The sequence below is a fragment of the Lycorma delicatula genome, chromosome 2 (genome assembly GCF_047948215.1).
Source record: "Lycorma delicatula isolate Av1 chromosome 2, ASM4794821v1, whole genome shotgun sequence".
Lineage (NCBI taxonomy): Eukaryota > Metazoa > Arthropoda > Insecta > Hemiptera > Fulgoridae > Lycorma > Lycorma delicatula.
The window spans coordinates 207,760,868-207,785,243 of record NC_134456.1 but is presented as its reverse complement, the minus strand read 5'-3'; the positions used below and the strand labels follow the sequence as shown (position 1 = coordinate 207,785,243).

The following is a 24,376-nucleotide window of genomic DNA, read 5'->3' as shown; positions in this document are numbered from 1 at the left end:
ATTATACAATATCAAGGCGAATCGATGTCATGGCTGCAGGTTTTTGTGGTCATATAATTCAGCAAGTGAATTTAAGTGAATGATTTAGTACTGAACTTGAAGAATGACCATAGTTTGAATAGCATGAAGATGAATTTTCGTGAGCTAAAAATTCGGTCGGCGGAGTATATCCCGAAAGATGAAAACGATTTCTGGAGATGGGTACTAAATCCATTTAGTGAAAAGGTTGTTGCAGCTCCTAAGTTACCGGTTGAGATTCACGACCGGCTCATCGAAATGCCTGCCGATAAAACGTTACAACTACAAGTCAGATCTGAAGATTTAGTTACGTTTTGGCTTGCTTGTCGAAGCGAATACAGACATTTAGTCATAGAAGCTTTGAAACATTAATCCTTTTCGTCACGTCTTACCTCTGTGAAAAGGGTTTTTCGTCTGTTGTTTCGCTAAAAATTAAATATAGAAATAGTTTTTTATCACTTGAAAATAATTTGCATTTGTTTGTTTATAATATAAATACCCCTATGGAAAAACTTTTAAACGTAAAACAAACGCAACTACCTCGAAAATTTATTTTCTTTACATGTTTTACATGTGTTTTTATAAATTTAAGTAAAATGTTTATAATGAACGATTTTCTCTCATAAAATGATTTCAATGTTTGCGTGTAAATTTTTAGGTTAAAATCCGCGACCCCCATGTTGAGCGATGCTGATCTAGGGATAAAGAAGCAGTTAACACATCTTCGTTTAGAATACTTTTTCATGGAATTTTCTTTTAATTTATCTTCTAAATACTGCTTTGTAATAAAACTACAAATAAAATTGTAATTTGATAATCAATAAACAGTAAACAGCAATTATATGTAAAATATTTGACAAAAAAATGTTTCATTCATTGCCAATAATTCGTAAAAAAAAATGTATAAAAATGTCGAAAAATTCATAAAATTATGCCAAAAATGAAAGAAAGTGTTTAAATTAATGTATCTAATTATAAACGTATGTATAGATAACTGCATAAAGGCGAGAGAACAAACATTATCTTTGTTGGTTTCACACAAAACCCGCAAAGATAGGGTGGAAGTAATACCATCATTGGGTCTTATGAATGTAAAATTAGCTTATTCCAGTACTATAATTAATTAAACAGTTAATTAAAGAGAAAAACTGACGTAAATTTAGCAACTTATTAAACTAATAAGAAACTATAATTATAACTCGTTAACATTTATTGGCAAAACTATATATTTCACTTTTCAAAGTATGTTTCATTCGAGATTAAAAATAATTGATTAGTTTTAAGAAAGTAGTGAAATATAAAACCTATAATAAACAATATTGCGAATTAAATAATTGAATTAGTTTGGATGTTCAACACTTTTAACGAGGGATTTATCATTAATAATAATAATAATAATAAAATGAAATTAATTTCTTTTGCGTGTAACTTTTTTTAAATTTATTATATTACTCTGAACGAGAAAGAAAAACGACTTCTTACTTCGAAGATTTATTTACTAAATAAAATTATGAATTTTTACTTCCTTGAAATTGACTATTAAAATAAAACACGAGTATTAAATAAAAAAACTATACAGATATTTCTTGTTTAAAACATATCGATTTAACAAATTGTGAAAAAAAATTAATAATTTTTCCAAAAGGAACAGTACTGTATAAAATAAATTACTAAAATGGGCAACTAATGTGATACTGTTGAAAGTAAAGTATAGATCCAACAGGTGACAATATGGTAAAATATTGGATCGCAGAACAACAGTTGTCTGAAAATCGACTATTGTTCGTACATTCATATTCTTTATATACGATTTGTAAAAATGATTATTCGACAATGAAGTAGTGTAAAGACATACTTGGTATCTCTCTCTATATGTTGCTATCAGCGGTTGGAGAAATTCCTACGTGAAAATTTACGAGATTACTATTTTAAACAACTTAGAAACGAAAAACAGCCCAAGAAAAACTTTATAAATTAACAAACCGTGTATTTCAATGAAAAAGTTGTTTACGAATTAGGAGGTTTACCACTTCTTCCAGGAAGGAATTCAAAAGGTCGTTAAAAGATGGATTAATTGCATAGAAGTAGGAGGGAATGTTGAAAAATATTACATGTATTATTTACGTAAGTACAAGTAAATATATTTCACTTTCTTTTTTGATTTACTCTTGTGTAAATATATATATATATAAACATACACATACACTCACACTGGGTGGCTGAAAAGTAAATTACTCCCTCTCTAACTTTTTTTATAATTGAGAAAACTGGATGTGGTTTTAGCTTTTTCCTTGTAAGTTTAACTAAAAGAAATATTCGAAAAATTTTAATAATTAATTTTTTATTAACGTAATAATATTTCTAGCTGCTATTTTGGTTTAAATAGTCTTTTTTTGATACCGTTTTGCTTGTCACGCAAAGACTTTTAAAAAAAGGTATCACATGACCATATGTTCCATTTGTAATTTTTGTACTAAAATGTAAATGTAAAATTGTAAAATTGGGGCTTACTGAGTTAGCCTCTCTTATAGGAGAAGATTTTTAAAGAGAGAATCCAGATACCTCAAGTAATAAGTGGAAGCAGCTAATCTCGTTCCAGTATCTGAAATAAACATATTGTTTACCGCCATTTTGTATTGGTAGATCAGAGTTTAGTTTTAATTGCATCATTTCTCTCGTTTCATGGAGCTCTTTAAAATTATACGTCAAATGATCATTGGTCTCATTTGAAATTCTTAAGTTGCTACCCGCCATCCGACGACTAAAAAAGAGGGAAAATATGTTCATTGAAGTAGCTTCTTGGTACAAGGAAGTATATGCCGCAAACCGCATCCAGATATCTCAGTTATAAAAAAAGTTAGAGGGGGGTGTAAATTACTTTTCAGCCATCAAATATGCTCATTAATACAGTTATAGGAAAATTCTACTCTTGCAATAACACGGCAACGAATACTAGGCAAAATTCGTATTAATTTTACATCACGTTATTTTATGAACGTTCGTATTTAAATAATTAGAACTGAAATTAAATCCAGAATTATGAAAGCCCACTTGATACAGTTTACATATACTTACATCCTGGTTTACTTCTAAACTACTGATGTAGAACTATAAAGAAAAATTACAATTAAAATTCATTAAAAAACATTTGAAAATATAAGATGTAACAAATATTTCGATTTAAAAAAATAATAATAATAATAAATAATGGTAAATATTAGGATGATATTTAATTCAAGCAAGCACCCCCCCAAAAAGGGTAAACTACTTTTTTCCTTATTCATTCAAATAAATCTGATTGAATCAATTTTATCGTTAACCCTTGAATATCCTCGACAGGTGTTCATAAATCTCATCAAGGTGTATTATTTATGCAAAAAAATGAATAACCTTTTACCTATTATTATTATTATTATTACCCTCTTTAAATGTATTAATAAAAATAGTATTTATTTAATTAAATAAAATATTTATTTCATGTAATATTAAATGAGTATTTTTATTGTAAAATAGTAATTAATAATCGTAAAGATTAATCAGTCATTTTCTAATGTTCAATTTACTTCAATAACCAATATGTTATACAGATTTCCACCACTATTTTTAAATTTGTTGGCTTTTATTATATTAAGAATTAGATCTGTCTGCCCTGAAGATCCTTGAAAAGAGAATAGGATCCAGCGCCCCTTGGTTAGACGCGTCTCCAGAGATCGTATACTTACAATCTGGAAGTCGTAAACGGGACACAGGTTTCTAGTCTGTTGGAGACCAATTTAACAACATGGCCAAAATGTACAATGGGTACACTCTCATCTACACAGACGAGTCTGTCTCGGCCGATGGATGTGGCTGTTCTTCCTAACACCGAGATATTATATAAACTTAATGGCTGTTCTTCTGTGTTCTTTTGCGAGGCCTTTGCAATTTATTCTACCTTGAAAGTTTTCAAAACCAGTAACGATGACAGCTTCCTAGTAATTACAGACTGTAGAAGTGTACTTGAGAAATTGAGCTGCAAACGTTCTGAATCCATCGTCCGGATTATGATATCCTTTCAAGAATAAATATGACTGTGGTACTGGTATGGGTGCCATAAGTCAGTGGGTGGTATGGATGCCACAATGGCCAGGGGGGCATCCTTGGGAACGAATGGGCCGACGAGGTTGCCAAGAGAGCTGCAGTAAATGGTATCCAAGTACAATCGACATGTGAAAGAGACTTCATGAGATCAATCCGTGTAAAATTGCGGACTGAATGGAATAGATTCTGGCTGCTGAGTCCTCCCACGGCATTACACAACATCCGGGAGAATGTGCTCGAGAAACGTCCATCCCCGAGCAAAAGAACCAAGTCATCTTAACTTGGCTAAGGATTGGACACACCAGGCTTACCCACGCTCACCTATTTCACTCTCCTCAGAAGATGGTCCGTGTACAATCTGCTCGTTGATTGCCCAATCTTTGGAACCATCCGACAAAACTTAGACCTGAGTTTGGATATGAAATTTTTATTAAACCAGAAAGAAGGTATAAAACGTCTGTTGCGGTTCCTCTCCTACAGTGGAATGAAGAATACGATTTAGTGATTTTTGTCTGGTTTATGTATTTTATTTTGTATTTATTGTTGTCACTTGTCTATGTTTGTTATTTATTGTTTCTATTTCTTTATTGTTTATTTTTGTTCTTTATGATTTTTGTTGTCTTATACATAATAACAACAATTTACTGTAGTTTCTAATGACTATAATTGTTGATGCGACTATAAATAAAAACATTAAAAAAAAAAGGAAAAAGAATCTAGTAAAAAATTAATTAAAAATAAAACAATATCATATAATACAGACTGTTCCAAGTGTGCTTTGAGGATCTCCTGACTGTTTCATGCCAATAAATGGGAAATTTTATCTAATAGAATTAAAATAGACCAACGGTTTTTAAATTATAAATAATTATATGTAACTTAAGGATTTTATAATTATTTTAAAATTATCATATTTTCTTTCCTTTTAAGTAATTAAATTAGAACTCGAAATTTAGGGAATTAAAATCTAACAGTTAATTTAAATCCAGTGATATAAAAAGATTAGAGTAGTTGTATTGTTTTACATTCAAATTAGAGAGAGCTGTTCGCTTAATTAATGCTAATCCTTTAAAAATTTTTCACCTTAACTAATTATTTTTTCTCACAACGTTTTTGTAGAAATAAATGTAATATAAATGGTGAGAATGATCGTTGTCATAAAAATTTTAAAAATTAAGGGTAAATTTTTTTGCACGATTAATTTTTTATTCAGGATTTAAATTTATTTATATTTATATACGGTAATATAACTATTATATACGTTATACTGTCGTTTATAACTTAAATTACAATATTTTTAAAAACTTATAGTTTTAAAAATTATGCAGTCGGTAATACAGCTAAGTAACTACAATCAAAAATTATATTTTCAGTTAATTCTGGAAATAAATAAAAATAAATATAATTGATTGGTCACATAAAATGCGCATGCACAAACACATACACCTGCACGCTAACTCAAAATTTTATTGATATAGTTTAATGAGAAGTATCACTTTAATTAAAATTACATAAACCGTTGATAAATATATAAAAATAAATACGGTATTGATTCTTTTTTTCTGGTAGAAGTTGATGGAATAAGTTATACAACTTAATATTCTTCCCCTATATCAGCCAGAGTAGTTCACATCCTCAAGGAATAAATCATATAAGTTAGTTTACGCCAGAACGAGTCGGTATACTCGTTTAATATTTCAATAAAATTTCATTACAAACATTTTAGGAAGGATTTACGGTATATATATCTTCTAAGTACTTAGTAACGTAGTAAATTGTATCCTACGCGAATAAATTAAAAAACGAAACTTTTTTCGATAAATATTAATTAAGATGTACTTATTTATTATTTTGATTAGGTTTAAGTACATTTTAATTCCTTTCAAATTAATCGTTCTTAAGCAAACAACCGACTAAGCGATAAAGATCAAGATAGTATAATTAATTTTTTATGAAACACAAAGTTAAAGAAGAAGAACATTTTGTTGAACAGAATACTTTTTCGCGAAAAACTGGATTGTAAAAAAAAAAAAAATTATACATAATTTTTGTAAAGGATAGACTTTTCACGCAGGATTTTTATTAAAAAAAATATATATATACTAGAATAATTCACATATTTGTTTTACTTTTTTTATTTTTCTCATAGTATATAAATGAAGATCTTCATCACAAATAAAACCTACGATTTTCTAGATGAAATGCTACAATGTTATCGACTGCTTCTAAAAAAAATATTATCGATTCAAATTAAGTGTTTATTTTTATCGGGCTTAGATACAAATTGAGTTATTCAACACAGAAAATCCTTGATTTTGAAGAGTCCGTTAAGAAGACCTCTAGGAGGAAAATATATTTGGTTTAAATAACGGAATATAAATTTAAAAAAATTAATAAGAATAAGTTAAGAATAAACTTCTGTTTTCGCCATTGTTATATTATATTGTTATTATTAATTATTATATTGATGTGTGCGCGCGCGCGTAAAGGGAACCGATTTATAACCTCCCCGAATCGTTTTAATCTTTCTCTTCCTCATTTTTTTTTCGAAAAAGCCCCCCCATTCACACCTCCATGGTCCGATTTTGGCCGTTAATGAACTCGACTGAGATTTCTGGACGAGTTGAAACTAACATCCCGGCTACATACAAAGGGTTGTCCGGGTCCTGTTTCTCTTCATGCTTGTTTTCCGATCTTTTTTTGGCCGACGTCTTCTTTCGCCGATACTTCTATTTCAGCCTTATCTTGTTTGTCCCGTATGCGTTCCGATACCATTCATCCTACTGCGATGAAACTAACTGATTTTAAAATGGAGGGGAGCTTTTTCGAAAAAAAAAACAATGAGGAAGAAAAGGATTAAAACGATTCGGGGAGGTAGTAAATCGGTTCCCTTTACACGCGCGCGCACACACAAACACACAGATATACACATCAATAGAATAATTACAATGGCCAGAACAGAAGTTTACAACTCGTTTTAATCTATTTTTCGGGGAGGAATCTCTGGCTAATATCGGCTGGAATCGGTCTAATTGAATATATATATATATATATACACGTGTCAAAGTATGGCACCACTAAATAATTTTTCTACATGAAACTTGAAACTATATATTTTATGAGACTACTGCACCCCAAGCATCTAAAAGACCATCATGGATGGGTTAAAATTTAAAATAGAAACGGTAGGAATGTGACAATTTAAAGAGCAATAAAAATCCAATTTTGTTTGTAAAAGAACTTTGGGCTACATAATCCCAACCAAAATGATAGGTATTTAATCTTTTTCAACTCTATTTTCAAATGTGTTCTAGAATACCTTTTAAATAACTACTCAAAAATGAAACATACGAGATATTTATAAACGTATATATAATGTTTATAATTTATAAACGTATACTATTACTTATTATTCTTAAAATATGTTATATTTTATTCTATTATAAATATATAATATTATTCTTATAACTATTTTTATTGCGGTATGAGATTTATGATTTATAATTTTGTACATCAAAATTTTTGTCTTTTAAAGCTTTTTACAGTAACGTGTGGTAACTTTATCCTTCCATTTAAAATACTTGAGTTGCCTCGCGTGGGTGTCCCCGGAAGCTTAGGTAATCGTTTCATACCTTAAATAAATCATTTTGAGATAGGAGCATAAATTCGTTTTTCTGTGTTTCATTAACGGGTGATAAATTATTTAAAGTTTGTCATAATTTATATGGGTATACTATATTACAGATTCAGATGACAATACTTAAATGATTTTTCAACAGTTATATTTAGAAAAAAATACAAAACGAACTATTTTTATTTACAAATAAATTTTCCTTTTTTATGAAATTTCTTTTTATAAAATTAAATGTAAATAATAATTTTCTTTTAATAATATTTTATCGTATACCAGCTGACCCGGCAATGCTTCGCCATTGTTACGTTTGAGTATATACTCGTATATAGATTAAATGACAAAAATGAAAATGTGATAAAATATTAAAAAACTGAATATAACAGAACTTAATAAAATTTAACTTTTCCCTTCTTCCCTTTTCCCTTTTTCCCTTTCTCCTGACCCGACCTCCCGTCAAAAATTATCCGCAAGGATAGGTGGTACAGCCACCAACAGCACAATAGTCCCAAAAGCCGGCCGCATCGAAAGCACCTCGACCTCAACCTCGTTACCTTCTCACTCGCAACTTGGCGGAAGTCCCCAACAAACTCTTCCTTGGTAGTCAAGACATCCACGTCTTTCATCAAAACCTGGACCCGTCTGCTTCTTTTTCGCGCCGACACCGTAACACCCTGCACCTTTCTCAGTTATCTCCTGTCGGAGCTACTGCGCACGTTCCCCCACAGCTCGTACGTTAATGTGAAGGTCCCAACACCTTTACCAGGCGGGAGGACCCCGCTCATATCCGGAAACACATATCCAGGTGCGTGCGTGTGTCAATTATGCCCAATTAAAAAAATATATAATTGTTTAAAACCTAACGCTTTTTAAGTTCAGGGCTCAGTAAACTTACGTTAGCCTAATTGTGTAAAACTTAATTATTTTTTGAATGGATCTATAAGGTAAATTGAAACAGCAAGTAATTAATAAATCAGGTTTTATTAAAAAATAAATGTGCAACAAACAAATTTTCATACATGCATACATATTTTTGTTACCTAAAAAGGAATTATATATCACTGGATTAGAACATTTACGAAGATTTTAATTTTGGCCGTTATTCTTGTTCTAGAATTACTATGGATGAAAATGAAACTAAAATGATACAAAAAGTTCTTGATCAGTCTAATGAAGAAACTAAACAGAATAATAAAAAAGACTTTGGGGTCCAGACTCAGATGCTGATCCTGAATATATGGTTTCATCAAGGGATGACCATAGTTCCTGTGAATCTGAATTAAGTGGAAGTCCATTGTAAATAATTATTCTACGGAAAAAAGGAATGTGGATTATATATGGAATAATAATAATAACCTGTTTAATAATAATGAAAAATTCCTAGACTACAACTACATGTTAAATACTAAAGCAGAAATGGAAATTCTGAGCTAGATGTTGGTACAAATTTTGTGTGGAATACCTATGAAGGCAGACGTAAAAAATTTACTTTTAGTACTGAGCTATCAAATAAAATTTCTCCCTTTGAAAGCATTAAAAATTATGGTCAATGATGATATAATAGATATTATTAAAGTAGAAATTAATAGATATGCAAAAAAGTACATTCTTGACTATAGCATAACTGGACAGTCACGTTTAAGTAAGTAGAAAATACTAATGCTGACAAAATTAAGAAGTATTTTGGTATTCTTAAGTGAATAGGACTGTGTAAGAGGTCACGTGTGCCTGATTATTGGTCTAGTGATCCATTATTTAAATGTCCAGTAGTGACAAAAGTTGTCAAGGAATCGTTTTGAACTTTCAATAAAACTTTAACAACAAATCTGAAGCATTAGAAGGAGACCGGTTAGCAAAACTGATACCACTTGTTAACATGTTAATTAATAACTTTCAGAGATTTTATACTGTAGGAAAAAAATGCTAACTGATGAGAGCTTGGTGCCATGCATGGTGTGGCAGACTCTTTTTTCAACAATACATCCCTAAAAAAAGGTACAAATATGGTTTAAAGATATTTAAAATATGTTGTCCTCTTAGTTTTACATGGAATTTAGAACTTTATTGTGGTAAAGTTCATCTTATACAATCAGGAAGTGTTGGAGACTCCATTTTTCATAAATTATCTGCTCCTGTTTTGAGTGAGGGCAGAGTACTTTATACGGACAATTTTTACTTTACCTAGATCATTGTTATCAAAAAAGACATACTTAGGTGGTACAATACATAAAAATAGAAGATCTCTTCCTTCAGATGTTATTCTTGCAGAGAAAGGTGAAATTATCAGCCATGAATCTCATGATTGAATAATGATTTGCAAGTGGAAAGATGCTAAAGATGATATGTTACCAACAATGCACAGCCCTGCTCTTATGCCTGTAAATCCAAAGCAGGTTCCGGGAGATGGCCAAGGCAGTTCTTAAAAATGAGAGAAAATTAAACCACATGTAGTGGTAGATTATAACCTGGGAAAGTGTGCTATTGACCGTTCAGATCAAATGGCTAGCTATGTAGCAGTACACAGGAAAGGTTTAAAGTGGTACAGAAAAGCTGCAATAGAACTTCTTACTGCAACAACATTAATAAATGCCCATGTACAGAGTACAAACAAATTGCAAACAAATAGGTAAAGGTAACTAAATTTCAGGCTGATGTAGTACGGTCTCTGTTAGTTCTTGAAAACGATAGGCCTAATGCTATTACTAAACGATAATGCCAACTACTTCAAGGAAAGGCTTAAGTCACTTGTTTAGAAAAAGGGAAAATAATAGGACAGCAGACTGAAAGCAATGTAAATCACGCTATAATATTTTAATAAAACAAAAAGTGTCAAGGAGTGATGCAAGGCGACAAGAGAAGAAAGTATAAACACATTGTGATGGATGTCCTGGGCAACCAACTATCTGTCATCCATGTTTTATTAAAATTCATTCATGTAAAGTATCTTAAATATATCTTTGTTTTTTGATTAGTTTATGTAATCCTTCATTTTATAGTTACATTTTATACTTTTTCATGTTTAAAACAATTATAAATAAAGATATTTGTTCCAAGAACTTGTGGCCTTTTATTACAATAACATAATATTTGTAGGTTTAAAAATTTAACTACTAATATGTGCAAAAAACTATTCTAACTTTATTTTAATTCTAAATAAATGATTTTTTTTACGACAGATTTTGTAAAACAGCTGAGGTCAGTCAAAAATTATTTATACGGCAATTGTAGAAAGTTAGTCAGACATTTTTGACTGACAAGGCCATTGCAAATGATGCTCGAAATAGGCTAGCAGTCAAAGTGTTAAATAAAAGTTAAGTTTGTACATACCTTAACTAAGTTGGTTGATTATTTTAGTGTTAGTAGAACAGCTTAACTTTCTGCTTTTATTTTGACTAATTAATGTTTAATCTTAGTAAATTAAGTATTATTAATAAAAATGGATTCAACAACATACATAATAATAATAATTCAAAAAAATTAATATAGTTTATTAAATAAGATAATAAAGTTCAATATATCATATTTACAATCAGTATAAATTAACTTTGAAATTCTATGAAATATTAATACAATTTTTAATTAAAACAGAAACTTTTAAGATTATAATTTATTATGTTTAACTTTACCACTCCGTATCAAGTTTAATAAATTAAGAAAAGTTTAGCAAAACAAAATAAACAAGATTGAATTATGTATAAACATTTATTAATGGGGAAAACCAGATTGTTATTATAATTCAAACTCAAAGAACGCCACAAGTGTATATCTTGTTACACATACTTGTTCTTATTTTGTGTTATTCATTAAATAAAATTGCCGTATATGTTACTTCCTAAAAGGGTTGATGACACAAAGCCATCATCCATATGATAGTTTAATAGTTCAGTCACTGTTTTTGATGAATTATGTATTACATAACGACAATTACTCTAATTTATATTTCAATAGTTGCCTATATAAAGACTGATAGAAACATATTAAAATGGCATTTTTTTTAAGCGATGTATTTGTTCTAAATGCTAAAAAAAAAAACAACTAATATAAATAGAAACTTTTTAAAACAAATATAAGTTCGATGAGTAAATGAAATAGGGAATACCTTCAATTGGTTTAGTTTTCATGAGATACTTGTTATTTTGATAACTGTTATGTCAGTTTTTAAAGTATTTTATGTCATGGCAATTACAAAATTTTGGTTTTGGCACCTCAAAAAACTTGTGGAAAAGAAATAAAATTTGTGTCAGATTAGTAAATAAGAAAGAGATTAATCATACTGAAAAAATAAGTTTAAAGGAAAAAGAATTTAAGTAGGGGAATTCTACATAGCCATTTTCAATAAATTTGAAGAAAAAAAGTTATAATGTAAACAATTAACGTTTTTTAATTGTACTTATATATTCCATTAATTTTTGACATACAAATTTGCATGTTATAATTTTATTTCTGAAGCCTCAATATAAAATAATGTCATGAATGTGTAAAGATTCTTTCTAGAAGGATGTGGAACTACAAGACTGGTAGAATAAGCGGTCGGAATAAAGCTAGGAGAATGAGGTTAGGGATAATTTTTTGAGATGGAAAGGAAACTGAAGTCGAGTGATGCAGGTGGTTGGAGAACGAAAAGTATGAAAATCTTGTGTAACCTTGACTCCTGGAGGTAGAAGAGAACATGAATAAGAAAAAGAAAATTTCATTTGCCTATCTGAATAAAACCTTAACAGATTTTTGAACAAAATAATCTCAAACTCATACATCTCAAAACATATGTTCCAGAACATGTAATATATGTTGTGAATAACAGAGACCCTTCTCTTTTTGTATGTCTTTAGATTTTCAACTACATCTTTGGGAATTGATAAAAAATGTTCAGCCAAATTTAAGACAGGGAAAATTTTCAACGTATTAGCAGACTGTATTTCTAATAATATACAATTCTGCTTTCTCTTAATAATTATTGATATACTTTAAATATTAATTAAAGATCCTTAGCAAAGAAGAAACACAATTATCCTATATTATTCTATCAAGAAAACTTGACCTGGTGCAATAATTATCATAAATTCCACGATGCACGATTTGTTTATACATCCAAATGGGTGTAGTCTTTAGATAGAATCTCAATGTATTTAGAATTGTTATTGTCAATGATCTGGTTTATTGCTCTTGACGTAAGCCATATGAAGTGATACAACTTACATGATCATTAGTTCATATTGTGCAGGATTAGAAGACTTCTGCACCATAACACGACTGCACCTAAACACGACTACTGGTTAAGTGGGACTATACATAACCTCAGAAGTCAGATAGTCTAATAAACTGTATTTTAACCTTAATAAAAATAATGGTGATAATTGGTTAAATGTATTTATGTAAAGAATTTGTTTTTAAATTTAATCCCAGTCTTTCCCGTGCATCCTTCTTTATACTTGTAAAAACTATTACTACTTGCAAAATTTGTGTAATAATTAAAACTGACTTGGCTACTTCAGTTACCATAAAAAATTCCCTTCTGTAAAATATTAACTACTCAAACATCTATAGTTGTACACAAGTTGTTAATAACGCATGATATTTCTGTTGCTAGTTCATTATTTTGATAAAAATTTATTTTATTAATTTTCTTTTGTTTGCAGTGTGCTAATATACTCTTTGTTTACTTTATTAGTTTACAGTAATTTATTTCATTTATTTGTGTAACACCAGGTTACAGAATAACAAACCCACCGGGCTGGATGCATCTTCCCAAATCAGCTGATTTGGAGGTTGAGAGTTCCAGCGTTGAAGTCCTAGTAAAGACAGTCAATTTTACATGGATTTGAATACTAGATCGTGGATACCAGTATTCTTTGGTGGTTGGGTTTCAATTAACCACACATCTCAGGAATGGTCGAACTGAGACTGTACAAGACTACACTTCATTTACACTCATAAATATTATCCTCATTCATCCTCTGAAGTATCATCTGAAAGGTAATTACTGGAAGCTAAACAGGAAAAATAAAGAAAGGTTAAAGAAAAACAGCATAATAACATGATGTCAATATCACTCTGCAAAGATGTCTAAGCATTTGTGCACAGTCGGGCGGGTAATTGTAAATGTACCAGTAAATGTCTAGTCTTGAACATACTCAGAACAACCACTCTTGTGATATGTGGTTAATTGAAACCCAACCAACACAGAACACCAGTATTCACAGTCTAGCATTCAAATCCATATAAAAGCAACTGCCTTTATGAGGACTTGAACCTTAGAACTCTCGAGTTCAAAAATCAGTGATTTTTGCGAGGGCAAGTTTAACCACTAGACTAAGCAGGTAGATTAGCAATCAGATTAAAACTTGTTTCTAAACCTTTATGTTTGTTATTAGTTTTTCAATGACAGTTCTATAGTATTTCAAAGCCAAGTTTAAAAAATTTGGTGCAAACATTATTAAATATAAAGAATTTTAACAAAGTATAAAATCCTTAGATAATTTTACAACACATAAATGAAGAAAAATGGAATTTACTCATTGCACCTACCTTAATGATGTAATTTTTTAGTATGACATTAAAAAAAATAATAAACAACCAGAGAGCCCAAATGGAGGGCAATTAAAAAAATTAAATATTCAGTATAGTTCAGTAACACATTATTTTAAGGCTCATTGAAAACAAAATATTTTATGCAATCGTATTTGGACTATGTCAACTCTAACCAAAATAAATATCAATTAATTAATTTTAAAAATTAAACAACTTTAAAAATAAGTTTTTTTCAAAAGTAGTCTACAGTACACCCCAAGTAGTGGTCTCTCATACCAAAAAATATATAATTTTAAGGTATAAAGCAATTGCTAAATTTTATTTTATTATTCCTTTTTTATTTAGTACTTCACAGTTCAGCAGTTATTTGAAATGTAGTATAGACAATTTTTGAAACTAGTTATGAAAAATATTAAATGGCTACCCATTTAAATATATTTAAATATTTTCAATCCCTTTTAAAATAATGAATTACAACCCTTTTAATTTAATTTTTTAAGTTGTCCCCATCATACTGCAATCCTCTGTGTTCTTTCGATGCAGTGGTATTATACTAGAGATTATATTCTTCGAGTTAAAGCAGTGTTACTTAATTAAATTTTACAATATTTAACTGTTGAAAGTTATTTAAGGATTCCCATAATTGTATAATACTGTATATATATATATATATTCTTGAAGGAAAACATTTAGATATTCTATTTCCTAGTTACAATCTGTTCAAATAGCGAACATAAGCAACACCCCCGCCCACCCATCCAATGTGATGAGGATGATGTGTAAACAAGGTGTAGTCTAATACAGACTCAGACCTACCATTCCTGAGACTTGTGGTTAATTGTACCCCAATCACCAAAGTATATCAGTGTACTTTAGTGGTCTAGTATTCAAATCTGTAAAAAAGCAACTAGCAACTATCTTTTACTAGGATTTAAATTTCAGAATAAATTTAAATTTCAGAAAGCAATTTAACAACTTATTTGCAATGTTGAGTTAACCACTAGACCGGCCCAATGGGTTAATTTTTTTTATTAAATTACGCAATATTTTAACTCTTCACTCTTAAGAAAAATGCTAAGAACAACAACATTAATGTTAAGTAATTTTTGTGGTCAGCATTATTAAAATAAAAATTTTAATTACCAATAAGTAAAAATTAGGATAACTTATATACATTAACGTTAAAAACATTTATTAATCATTAATAAAGATGGACAAATTGATTAATTATTATAAATTAATTAGATTTAAATATGATATGATTTATTTTTATTATGATTAAATATTATTAATTATATTCTTTTTTTTTGCAGTATCTTGTACGCTGACATAGTTGGATTTACAGCAATTTCATCAACATACTCTGCATCCGAATTAGTAAAAATACTCAACGAGCTATTCGCAAGATTTGATCGCTTATCAGAGGTAATATATAAATTTTCTTTTCATAAACTTTGGCATAATATTTGATTTCAACCGGATGGTGATAATATACCATCATCACCTATTCATGGAAGCGATAAATAATGTTTAACTAGGCCAAAAATGTTAATTTTGTATTTATAGTTTACAATAATAATAATCATTAAGTTTTTATAATTAAAGGGAACCTGGAGAATCTATAAGGTCCCGGATTTCTTTAACACAACAGGGATATTTACCCTCTTCCAAAATAGAAAATCTCTTTCAAGATATCAGAAATATCAAGATATCGTTCAATATTACAGAAGCTCAGTTTTTTGTTAATGAAGAGCATCTCGGAAAAGCTACTAATGAAGAGACCTTCAAGAACCTAGACTATCTTTTCGAGCTATAAAAGTTTTATAGATTTGTAGAAGCAGAGCACTTTTATAAAAATGGATCGAGTAGATAATTAAATACTTTTGAAAATAAGCTAAGCAAAATGCGCAATTGATCTACAACCTCTGCATCACTGAGATTTGAGTTTATTACTTTTCCTTAAAAGTTCAACATATTTTGAAAAAGTTCAGTTCAAATAATAGGAAGTTATTCTTTGGTAAATTGAGTGGAGCCAATGAAATGTAAGTCTTCTAGAGATCGCAAAAAAATTAGAGACTTTGTTGATTACATTTTACTCAAAAATACACATTTGATTTATTGTTTATCCTTAAACGTTCAACAAATTTTGAAAAAAAAAAGTTCAAATAATAGTAAGTTATTCTATGGTAAATTGAGTAACAGGTCTAGATATTACCGACCGGTTTGGTCTAGTGTTGAACGCGTCTTCGCAAATCAGCTGATTTCGAAGTCGAGGGTTCCAACTTTCAAATCCTAGTAAAGGCAGATTTACTTTAATGCGGATTTGAATATTAGATCCTGGATACCAGTGTTCTTTTGGTGATTGGGTTTCAATTAACCACGCATCTCAGAAATGGTCGACCTGGAACTGTACAAGCCTACACTTCATTTACACTCATATCATCCTCTGAAGTAATTCCTGACGGTGATTCCCGTAGGATAAACAAGAAAAAAAAAGTCTAGCAACTGCAAAACAATTAACGACTTTGTTCATTTCATTAGTCTATAAAATACAACTGTATGGAGAAAATCATTGTTGAAATAACGGAATATTCTAATGTTTATAAATGTAAGGGTATCAATATATAAAGATTTTATGGGACAAAGGAGGGTAAACTGTACTACTAAGATATTTTCTGGCCTTTTCCGGAAGCATAACTTTTTTTTAAAAAGAAAGGCTTGAATATCGTACGTAATATACCAATTTTCACTAATTACAGGATTATTGAGGCTTGAGGGTCTAAATGCGTAAGGCATTTAAACTAAAATTGCGCACACAATTTAAACTAAAACACGCCGGAAACTAGTGAAAATGGTTTCAGTAATGGTCAAAATGGATATTTCCGTTGAAATCTTAAAACCGAGATTTTTTGCTATCACAATACTTCCTTTACTTCGAACAAGGACGTAAGAAAAGACATAATTCAGCAAATAATAATAATAATAATAATAATTATATTTGATACTTACGTATTAACGCCACCGCAGCTACAGCTTTATTTAAAATTGAGTATTTCTTTTATTGAGTATCTTTATTAATTTTAAGAAATGGTTATTTATATTTTTTATTGAATAAATATTATTTAACCAAACTTAACCTACGCTCGCTAACCTTGACTAATTACCGCCGTAATTTTTTGGGTATTTATAGTTTTTTAAATAATAAATAATTGCAATAATTACTGAATTTATTAAATAAATACTCAAAAAATTACGGTGTTATAAAAAATATACGGTATATAAAATAAATAACCATTTATATTCTGTTTTGAATCTGTTTCGGCCCATTTTCCACCGAAATCCGATTGACTACTTTGTTTTTAAATAAAGCTGTAGCTGCGGTGGCGTTAATACGTAAGTACCCAGTATTATTATAAAATACCAGTTATTAACTTTATGATATTGTACAAAAATAAGAAAATGATGAAAAACATAAACAAACAGTAATGATATATTAAATAGATACTATAAAAATCCAGCTCACTTTTGTGTCTGGTTAATTCAAAATTCACAAGCACTAACAGGACGTAAGCAACAGCAACAGCTACTACAGATGGTCTCAGTAGAGACAAGACAGATTGCAATATGTCATTAAAAAGTTTAGATTGTCGTTTCAATTTTTTAATTTTAAATAACTGGCTACAATACTAAGACTAATAATATCGATGTATTGTGTAATCGATAATTATTTAATACTGTACGTTGTATCTTACAAATAGGTGATTATGTATATAACAGTACTGTATTAACATGAACAGTTATAGTTTGTTACTTCCTACAAATAATATACTTCTTTTTTTATCGATAAATATTTATATTATTATCAACGATGAAAATTACAAAAACATCAATTTTAGTTCAATGTAAATAATATAAATGAAATAATAAAACTAAATTTTTGTTACTACATAAATGCTATTAACTAATGTAACATGATACGACTCCTTTAGTAAAAATAATGTAATTAAGACGTGTATAAAACATTACGTACCTGTATTACGCAGTGTTTGTCCAGTTTACGATAAATATATAGTTGATACATAATTAAACAATTATTTACGACATAAATAAAAATTATTCACGGACTCGATCAATTTACGAACGGACTACGTTGTTAACTAACCTTACTTCGGCAGTAGAGCTCTGTCTGCGCGCACGTAACGCAGTAATCAACGGAGGGCGCATTCGTTGCCACAGCGTCTGTTCCATATACTACCGATAGCAATATATCTGTTTACCGATTACAACGATGTAGAAGTACGTAAACAATAGCAATGTATTTTGCTTACCTACAAACATGTAACTCATCTTTTAATTCCTAATCAATCAGAACAAATAATTTCCCGTAAAAAAATCAATTTAAAACATTTTTCTGCGAGACGGAATTGCTGTAATATTTAAAAAAATAAATAAATAAATATTAAACTCAAATAAATACAGTATTTTATAAATAAAAAAAAATATTTTTTTATAGTCGCTTGTGTGTAATCATGACGTGGAATAAAATTAAGCAGTAAAATAGCAATATTGGTAATTACGTATTAGTCCGTCGACCATACCCATAATGATCCCGTAACTTCAAAAAAACTACAAACTTACGGGACCATTAACATATTTTACAAATTAAAAATATAAGCATTAATGCTTATAATAATAGATATAAATTAATCAAATTTAACCTACGCTCGCTAACCTCAGCTAATTAACAGTAGTAATGTTTTGATTATTTAAATAACTGCAATAATTACTGAATTTATTATTTAAATACACAAAACATTACTGTGTTAATTAGTGAAGGTTAGCGAGCAAAGCGAGCATAGGTTAAGTTTGGTTAAATTATATTTATAAAATGAATAAATATAAACGGTTATAAAAATGGTAATATAATAGTTATTTCGGGTGATATTAACAATAACCCAAAAATTTGCAATTTGTTGGTCGACGGGCTATTACGTAAATACCGCAATATTTTATTTTTTCTGGATTTTTATTATATTAAAAAATAATAATATTGCCCTACTAATATTAAAGTCTGAAAACTTTAATTTTTTAATACTTAAATTTACAATAGCATCAACAATTAGTCATTAGCGACTTATCAGTGTAATGTACCGGTTAAATTTGTAGTCCTGAACAATCCATGTCGACTAATCCTAAGATATGTGGTTAATTGAAACCCAACCACCAAAGAACGGAGGTCGGTCAGGTTAAGATCTGTGAGAGATACAGACGTGTTATTTTTGCTTTGTCTTTGGATGCCCACTGTGTTTTCGTTTTCAAGTTTTTTGTTGTTCTTATTGTTATTCGTTGTTCTGTGATGTTTCGTTTAGTTATTTTATGTTCTTGTGTTTTTATTTTTTACTTTCGTTACTTTGTGTTAGTGCCGAACCGGTGGTGACTTTTCTTTACTAAATTTAATTTTAACATAAACAGATACTGAATAGTACATGATATTTATTCGACTAATATTCGACAAAAATTCTGTTCAACATCGGTCTGTGATATGTGAAGGAAGAGACATAAGGCATAATAAGCAGCGGTAGTGATGCTCGCTCCGTCAGCGTCGTTCCCTGGGCGCGCCGCGCCAGCTTTGCGACGCTCCCAAAACAGTCTCGCTCGCTCGGCACCGGACAACGGAGTACCGGTGCGTGGCCCATAACCTGCCCTTTACAATGATATGCGTAATTTATATTTCCGGTTGGCGTTTGCGCAGGCTGAGGCTGACATATTGAATTCTTATACTTCTTTATACGTTTACTTTAATTTTTTACACAAAAATATTGGCCAAAATACACTTATTATTACTGAAATCAATCTATCTCGACAAACTCTGAACACAAACACATGAATCACGTCACTATTATGTTTAAGTCGTGAGCTACACTGAATGGAAATGAGCGAGAGCGCCAGTTTTGGCCGATCTGTCCTGTGCACATCGATGCAAAAGTAATAAAAAAAGACAAAGTAGAAATTTTTATTTTCAATGAAATTATTTTAAAATACATAACACAGAAGTAATATTATCGAAGATATTGTCATACAAAAAACCAAAAAAACTTAAGTTATGAGGTATAAAGAATAAAAGTAACAAACATAAAAACGTACTTTTTACACACACACACACACATATATATATATGCTAGCGTACCCCGTCGCAACTTCGCCCACAATATAGATGTAACTTCACTCGCAATGTTTTTTTTATAGCAAACTAATTTTTTTATAAATAAAAAATATTTAATCAACAATATTATATTTACATTTTCATTAAATCCTGATAAAACGGTAAATAAATATTTTTATGAAAAATACTGAAGGAATATACGATAAACAGTGAATTGTTCCCCAAAACTTAAATGAAGGAAGATAAGAAAATTGAACAATATTTGTTAGACCAATCCATTTTATGAATGAATTAAAATAGTTCAATAAAGATAATCAAAAAATTTACTCCAATCCCAAATCTAACATCCCCATCGCGGCTTCGCCCTGCTCTATGGTTACTTGCGCTTCCCGTCACGATCAGAAGGTCATGGCTCGCTTGGCTCTAACTTCCCGTTTTCTCCCGTTTCCCTTTCCTTCTCCCGCTTCTCTTTCCCTTACTTTTCTTTTCCTTTCCTCTTCCTCCATTTCCCTTTCCCCTACCTCTTTCCTTTTTTTTCTTTTTTCTCTTCTCCCTTTCCATTTCCTTTTCCCCGTTATCCCCTTTTTTATTTTTTCTATTTTCCCCTTCTTCTCTTCTTTACCTTTTACCTTTTCCGATTTTTTCCTTTCTCCCTTCTTCCCCGGTTTTTGATTCCAGTTGGTTTTCGATGAATTTCGGTATAGGTTTATTTTGCCCCTAAGCAGAAATCATGGTAAAATTCTTTGTTATTCCTAATTTAAAAACAAAGGCTTTTCCGGACACATGTTTATTATGAACTTTTTCCATTATTTTAAACAGAGAAATACAGCTGTAAAATTTAACGGCATTCTTCTGGAGCACTCTAACACTCATTCTGTCGTTTTGCGCACGGACACGATGTATTTATATTACTTATTTGACAGATGTAATGAATTACTTCATTTCCACGCTTTACCTACGCTTTTAATTTCAACCAATTTTTTTGACATCTTCTATTATTTGCTTTACATATTCTATTTTTTTTTCAATTTTAATTTAATTATTTATTTATTTTACATTTAATTCAATATTATTTTATTTAATTTTAATTAAATTTGTTTAATTCCCTTCCTCTTCAGAATTTCCCTTTCCATTTCCTTTCCCCATTTTTCCCTTTTTCTTTTTTAAATTTTCTCCTTCTTCCCTATTTCCCTTTTCCGATGTTTCCCTTTCTCCCTTCTTCCCCGTGCGTAAATCGGTCCAGTAGCTTTTTAGTCTGTAGCGGACACACATATCAGAAACATTGCAATGGAATAGTAAAATATTTAGTATATCGTATGTTGCTTTTACCTCCAACAGATACGGCTGTTAACACGAAATTTAGTGTTTTATCGATTTGAACTCCTTAAAATCAAAACTTTGCAAAATCCTTTCTTGGTGCACGCCTATTTAAAGAAACGAAGGTACCCTTAAAATGTCAAGTCTCTGCCTATAATAGTTTTGGTTGTAAGTTGATTATGAGTCAGTGAATCAGTCAGGACATTTTCTTTTATATAAGAGATGTATATGAGAGAGAGAGAGAATGAGAGAGAAAACTAAATAGTAGAGTCTGAAATTCATATTGTTGAAAATGCATAGTTGCATTTAATGGAAAATAAAATATTGTACTGAATGTATATAAGTAAATTAAATTCAAATACGTTTATTCAACATTTATGAATAAAACATTCATTATTAGATTAGCTACAAATTTTTTAAAGAAAACTTTATTCAATCCCGTGAACGGCAAGAGTATGTGCTCATCTCTGAATGTGAAAATATTGTTTAGTGTTTATGATTTCCCAATACTATTGTATATAATACTGCTATCAGAAATCATATACAGAATGACTTAAGAAGTATGTAACAAACATTCAACGCCTACTGGTGAAAACAAAGAAAGAAAGCCTTAAAAACAAAATTTCGGAAACACTTTGTTAGCGAGTGTCGGCTGGTGAATGATTTCGCCCTTGTTTCTGCGCCTTCGGTGTAATTAAGTCAGACTGTAATTCTTTGAAGTTTAATTAAGGGGGTAAATTTGATGTTTATATGAAATCAGACCTGAAAATTTGAAAAAAGGTCATAGAACTGTATTTTTAGTAGTTTATGAGAAATCTGGAATAAAAGACAAAAAATTGGAGAATTTGATTTTGAGTAAAATTATATGAATAAAGTCTACAGAAACTAAATACAAACGTAAGTTACGAACAAAAATGTACGACAAACATAAAATACTGTGTCCTTCGAACCCAATATTTTTGTCCTTTAATCCAGATTTATGCAAAACTACTAAAGATGCAGTCCTGGGGCCTATTTTTTCAGTGTTTCAGGCAAGATTTCATATCAAACCACCAAATTTACACCTTAATTTTGGTCCCAAGAATTTACAGTTTGGCTTAACTATATCGAAAGTGCAAAAATAAGGGGCGATATCTTTCGCCAACCGACACTCGCTGATGAAGAGTTTCCGAACCTATGTTTTTTATATGAACCTTCTTCTTTATTTTCATGAGAACATATTTTAAGTGTTTGTAACACTCTTTTTGAAATAGCCTATATTTCCTATTACCCATTATATCGTAATAAATATTTAATTTAATCTTTTTATAGATATTTAGACATATTTAGGACGGGAACCAGTACTGTAGGGCAATTTCTTGTATTATAAGCATTTCTGCTGTAGAGGTTAAATAATGCTACACTAAAACTTTAGGGAATAAATTAGTTATCTTATATGCAGTATTATATGAGAAATTGAGCAAAAATAGATCCAGAATTATCTCCAGTAGTTTCAAAGAAAGTTGATCTAAAACTCAAAAAGTTGTAAAATCACACTTCATTTATTTCACCAAATTTAGTTTATTATTTTCCGAATTAATTATTAGGCCTAAGTAATTTAGGGAATTTATTTCTGGGAAAAATTATGTAATTAAAGTTAATTTGACCGAATAAATTGTTCAAAAATCCATTTTTACTTCTACTTTTTATTTATTTATTGATTTTTTTGTTGTTATGAAATAGCGAGCGTCCGCAGCTACGATCAATAGTCTGGTGGAAATTGGTGGTGTATGATCTCCGTGGAGAAGTGGTGATAGCTTCTTGGCCTTTCATCCTGAGGTGCCGAGTTCGAATCCCAGTCAAGTATGGCATTTTTCATACGATATATTTTTTTCTCATATTCCCACGTATAAGCTTTAAGCTTAGAAGCGAAAAAAATGATGCCATGCTTAATCGGGATTCAAACCCCGGACCTCCGTACGAAATGCTGATATTTTTATGAATGGTATCACAGATATCTTTTTATTTATTTATTCCTGTATCTGTTGTACCGCTTGGTTTAATTTCTGTCTTTTTGTCCCCATATTTCCATAGTGATTACTTCCTCGTACGAAATAAAGGAAGTATCGTTGAAATCTACAAACCGAAATTTTTCGTGGAAATATCCATTTTGACTATCCTTGAATCCATTTTGACTAGTTACGGCGTGCCGTCTGTACTTACGTACGTATGTACCTCATATAACTTAAAAACGATTAGCCGTAGGATGTTGAAATTTTGGATTTAGGACTGTTGTAACATCTAGTTGTACACCTCCCCTTTTGATTGCAATCGACTGAACCAAAAGAGCCCAAAATCCAAACAAATTTGGATTTTTGAAATTTTCTTAACTGCTGTAATAAGCCCTTATTGAGAGATTTTCAACAATGTATCATAAGTTGTACTTATTTTCATCGGTTCCACAGTTATAGACAAATAAAATTTTAATTAATGAAATATTTGGATCTTACAAGGGAAAAGCACATTGATTCAAATCAGTCTTCATCTCCTTTCTTTTATTTAAATATATTTATTTATTACTATAATTAGTAATAGAGGAGAGTAATAATAATTAGTAAAAATTGAGAGGAGAGTGGAAGAAGTGTTAGGAGAAGACCAAT

At 30.1% G+C, this 24,376-nt stretch overlaps 1 protein-coding gene across 1 annotated transcript in view; it reads left to right on the top strand.

Annotated features, from left to right (window-relative positions):
• The window catches only part of Ac3 (Adenylate cyclase 3), a 951,674-nt gene that overhangs the window by 586,854 nt on the left and 340,444 nt on the right, over positions 1-24,376 (top strand). Inside the window, exon 4 of the mRNA XM_075358061.1 lies at positions 15,571-15,682. Coding sequence (XP_075214176.1) covers positions 15,571-15,682 — 112 coding nt within the window. The remainder of the gene's footprint in view (positions 1-15,570; positions 15,683-24,376) is intronic.